Source organism: Gavialis gangeticus, unplaced genomic scaffold, assembly GCF_001723915.1.
Source record: "Gavialis gangeticus isolate Ggan-Ray unplaced genomic scaffold, GavGan_comp1, whole genome shotgun sequence".
In the NCBI taxonomy this organism is placed as follows: domain Eukaryota; kingdom Metazoa; phylum Chordata; order Crocodylia; family Gavialidae; genus Gavialis; species Gavialis gangeticus.
In genome coordinates, this window is record NW_017729031.1 from 108,043,132 (window position 1) to 108,046,980 (window position 3,849).

The 3,849-nt window shown below is 57.2% G+C and overlaps 1 protein-coding gene across 2 annotated transcripts in view; it reads left to right on the top strand.

The window, feature by feature from the left end:
* The window catches only part of FMNL1 (formin like 1), a 56,215-nt gene that overhangs the window by 31,740 nt on the left and 20,626 nt on the right, over positions 1–3,849 (top strand). For both annotated transcript variants that reach the window (XM_019523542.1, XM_019523541.1), the window contains 4 exons: positions 483–732; positions 1,328–1,657; positions 2,291–2,412; positions 3,002–3,204. In XM_019523542.1, the coding sequence (XP_019379087.1) occupies positions 483–732; positions 1,328–1,657; positions 2,291–2,412; positions 3,002–3,204 (905 nt within the window). The remainder of the gene's footprint in view (positions 1–482; positions 733–1,327; positions 1,658–2,290; positions 2,413–3,001; positions 3,205–3,849) is intronic.

Below are 3,849 nucleotides of genomic sequence, written 5' to 3' on the forward strand. Positions count from 1 at the left end.
CGTCCAAGGGGGAGGTATTGAAGGCAAGGGGGGGGGGGGGAGTGAAAGCTGGGGGAGAACAGGAGGAGAGGAGGGAGCTTGGCAGATACGGGTGTGGGAAGTGGGGTGGGAAGAGTTTGGGGTAGGAAAAGTTCAGGGTCAGCAGGGTTATGCAGTAGGTGCTGAGTATGCTACTCCAGCCCTGGGATACAAGCATCCTGGGTATGTGTGAGAAGCCACTGACAACCCTTCTTGCAGTGAACTTTCCAGCCCTGGCACTGGAGGCGTTGGAACACAGGCTCGTTCTCAGGGGATGAAGTGCCTAGCTGTCTGTGCATGCACATAAGGATGCCTTCTAGCTGTCTTGGGCCCTCCTTGTGTGTGGATAATTCCCTGCTCCTTGTAGGAAGGGAGCACTTGCTCCAGTGTGGGTCATTAGCAATTGGGCTCCCTGCCCAGTGACAGGTGGGGGTGGCACTGACTGGCTCTGTGTATTGGCTCAGGACCAGCTCAGCGAGTCTGCCGGCCCAGTGAGCTCCCCCCAGCAGCCGCAGCCGCAGCCGCAGCCACAGCAGCCAACAGAATCGTATCGCTCAGCTTTGGAGCAGAAGCTGGAGGAGCTGGAGGATAAAGGGTTAGTCCGGATCCTGCGTGGGCCAGAGGGAGACGTTGCCATCGAGATTGTCCCTGTTGTCATAGAAACCCCAAGCGTCCCCGTGGTTACTGTAGAAGCCTCCGTCTCTACCAGCACAGGTATCTGCCACCCTCTGATGGGCAGCACAGGTGGTGGGAGGGAGGAGAGGAGTCCTGTTTGTCTCTGGATGGAGCCAGGAACTCCCCCAGTCTGGGGCAGAGCCATCTATGGAGTTGAGGCAGTGGTGCACTCGGATTTCCCTTCCTCCTCACACCAAGGGCTAGGGGTCTTTTCCCTGCTCCATCCTGTTTGGAGCTGGGAGTCCCTTTTTTCAGGCAGGCTGGATTTCTAGATGGCAACCTTGCCCTGGGTACCAGCCCTGCAGAACCTCCCCAAAGTCTCCCTGAGGTGTGCACCTGCCCCTCTGAAAATCAGGGACTCACTGTGCCAGCACTGCACCATCTTGGGATGCAAACACGCACAAGATCAAAAAAAGCACATGACATGGAGACCTTATGCTGGAGGGTCACAAAGCACTCTGCAAAGTGGATCACCGTCACAGAATGGGGAGGGGGGAAACTGAGTCACAGAGGGAGGAGGGGACTTGCCTGAGGGCAAGGGCACAGATGCCTCCCACCTTGCCAAGCCCAGGCCCAGAACCCTCCATTGTTAGACTGAGTGGAGGGGCTCATTGGCTTTGCATTTATTTTGCAGATTTCCTGTCTCCTTCCACCCCTCTCCCACCACCGTCTCCTGCTGCAGCTCCAGCTCTTCCTCCACCACCCCCACCACTACCCCACACCAAAGATGCTGGCCCTGCCACCCCATCCAGCGAGCAACAGTCCCTACCTTCTCCACCACCGCCAGCCCCACCCCTCCCTGGGGTTGACACCCCTCCACCTGCCCCACCACTGCCTGGGGTGGAAATCCCACCCCCACCTCCCCTCTCAATGACTGATGGCCCTGCTCCTCCTCCTCCTCCACCCCCACCCCCACCCATGGGACAGCCACTGGGAGGAAGCCTAATCACAGCAGCCAGCTCAGGTAAGCCAAGCTTGGGGTGTGGGTGCAGCTCAGCACAGAAGGGAACATTATGCTCATATGAGGGCAGGGGTACCAGGATGAGTGCCCTGGACGCCACAGAGCAGGCATTGCCTGGCTGGCTTCTCATTTCCTCCATCCCCAAGAAGGGGAGGGAGGTGTCCATAGCTCTTACCTGCCTTGGCCTCTCTGCCGAGGCAGAAGCCGAAGGGCTGGGTTGTGTGGGATGTGAAGTCTCACACCACCTCACTAACATCCCTAACCAGCCCTCTGAGGACATTGTCCTGGGCCAGGGAGCCCCAGTGCTACAGCCCTGTTGGCTCTTTGAGTTCATCTAGTTCTGTATTGCCCCATGGACAGGGCAGCTTGGGTGCTTAGTCCAGTAAGTTGCCTGATACCTCAGTCCATGTCTCCTCAACTCTGGCAGCAAAGCCACACCTCTGGGACAGGGGCCTCTACTCAGGATACCTGGCTTGTTGTGTTCTGCTATGGTAGAGGCATGAAGAGCCCCCTCATACCTTTGCTGCTCTGAGGACCTGCCGGGTCCCCAGCCTCATGGTGCCCCATGGGAACTGAGTCTACTCTCATGCTGTCCTGCCCACTCCCACTTGACTCTCATCCTTGTCCTTGTTGCAGTCAAAGTCAAAAAGCCAATACAAACCAAGTTCCGGATGCCCATTTTCAACTGGGTAGCTCTGAAACCCAACCAGATTAACGGGACCGTCTTCAATGACCTCAATGATGAGAAGATCTTGGAGGTGAGGATCTGCTCTTGAGGCTGCCTTTCTGGGATGGAACCAGCTCACTGTGACAGGAGGAGGTGGGGGGGGGGTAGTAAAGTCTGGAGAGGGTTGGGGTAGAGGAAGTTATTGTGGCCTGGGGCTGAGCTGGACAGCCAGTGAGCTGTTTGCTGGGCTGAGAACATGTGCCTAAGGTTAGCATTGTGCCAGGAAAGCTCAGGGCTGTCAGGCAACAGGTTCTCCACTGGATGAAAACCCCACAGCCTGCTCCCAAAGGGGAGACTCCAGCACACTGCAGCCTCGTCTCCTATTGAAAGGGCAGGGCATGCCTGCGAGGCAGAGGGACTCTGTCCTGTAGACTCTGCACACCCAGGAGTTCCCTGAAGCAGCAGTTCAGCACCATGGAGAGGAGATCTCTGCGTGCTGGGGGCAGGTCTCAGGGCTGTAGGTCTGCAGCCAGCTCAGCCCTGGAGTAACCTGCTTGCCTTGTTTCCATATGTCCATCCCATTCTCCTCCCTCCCCACCCCTTTGTGCTCCCTCCCTTCTCTCCACCATGCTCCTCTGCTTTGCTACTACCTCTTCTTGCCTCTCTGCTGCTCCCTGCAGGAGCTGGACATGAGTGACTTTGAGGAGCAGTTCAAGACCAAGGCACAAGGCCCCAGCCTGGACATTGGCACCCTGAAGGCAAAAGTCACTCAGAAGGCCCCCAGCAAGGTGACGCTGATAGAGTCCAACCGGGCCAAGAACCTGGCCATCACACTCCGCAAAGGTGGCCTCAGCATTGACAGCATCTGCAAAGCCATCCAGACGTGAGTGTCACCCCAGCCCCTTGCCTCTGTGCATGTATGGGCTGGCCGGAGCCATTGGCAGGATGCTAGAGGGCAGGAAATTCTGGAAGTTGCCCCACTGTCTAGCTGGAGCCAGCCCTCTCCATGCATGTGGGCACTGGCCTACATCCACCTCCCCCAGCTCCCTGTGCATCCCTGCACCAAACCTATAGCCAGTACCCGCAACCAGCTCTCAACTGGACCCCTGTGGAGGACAGTTATCAGGGCTATGGTGTCAGACACTTGACACAGGCTGAACTGGTGGTCCAGTACCACTGCTGAGCTGATCCTCCCAATCCTCTCTTCTGTGAGAGGTGGGACTGGGGATCAGGACACCTGGGTTCTATCCTTAATGTTCAGGGGTAGTTACGAATTCTGTACACAACAAGGACACCTAGGAATCCACACACAGACTGGTCCTGGGTGCCAGGCCCTGTATAGGTCAGTTACAGAGCTGGCCCTGGCACCCAAAACTTCCTGATCTGCCTGATGGAATGGACAGACAGACAGACGGGGCTGGGAGGGTGATCTAACAGTCAAACAGAATGGAGCAGGAGATTCAGCTGGGCACATAACTGAGCAGTGCCAGGGCAATCAGGGGCACTGTGTCTCAAAGGGGCTTAGAGG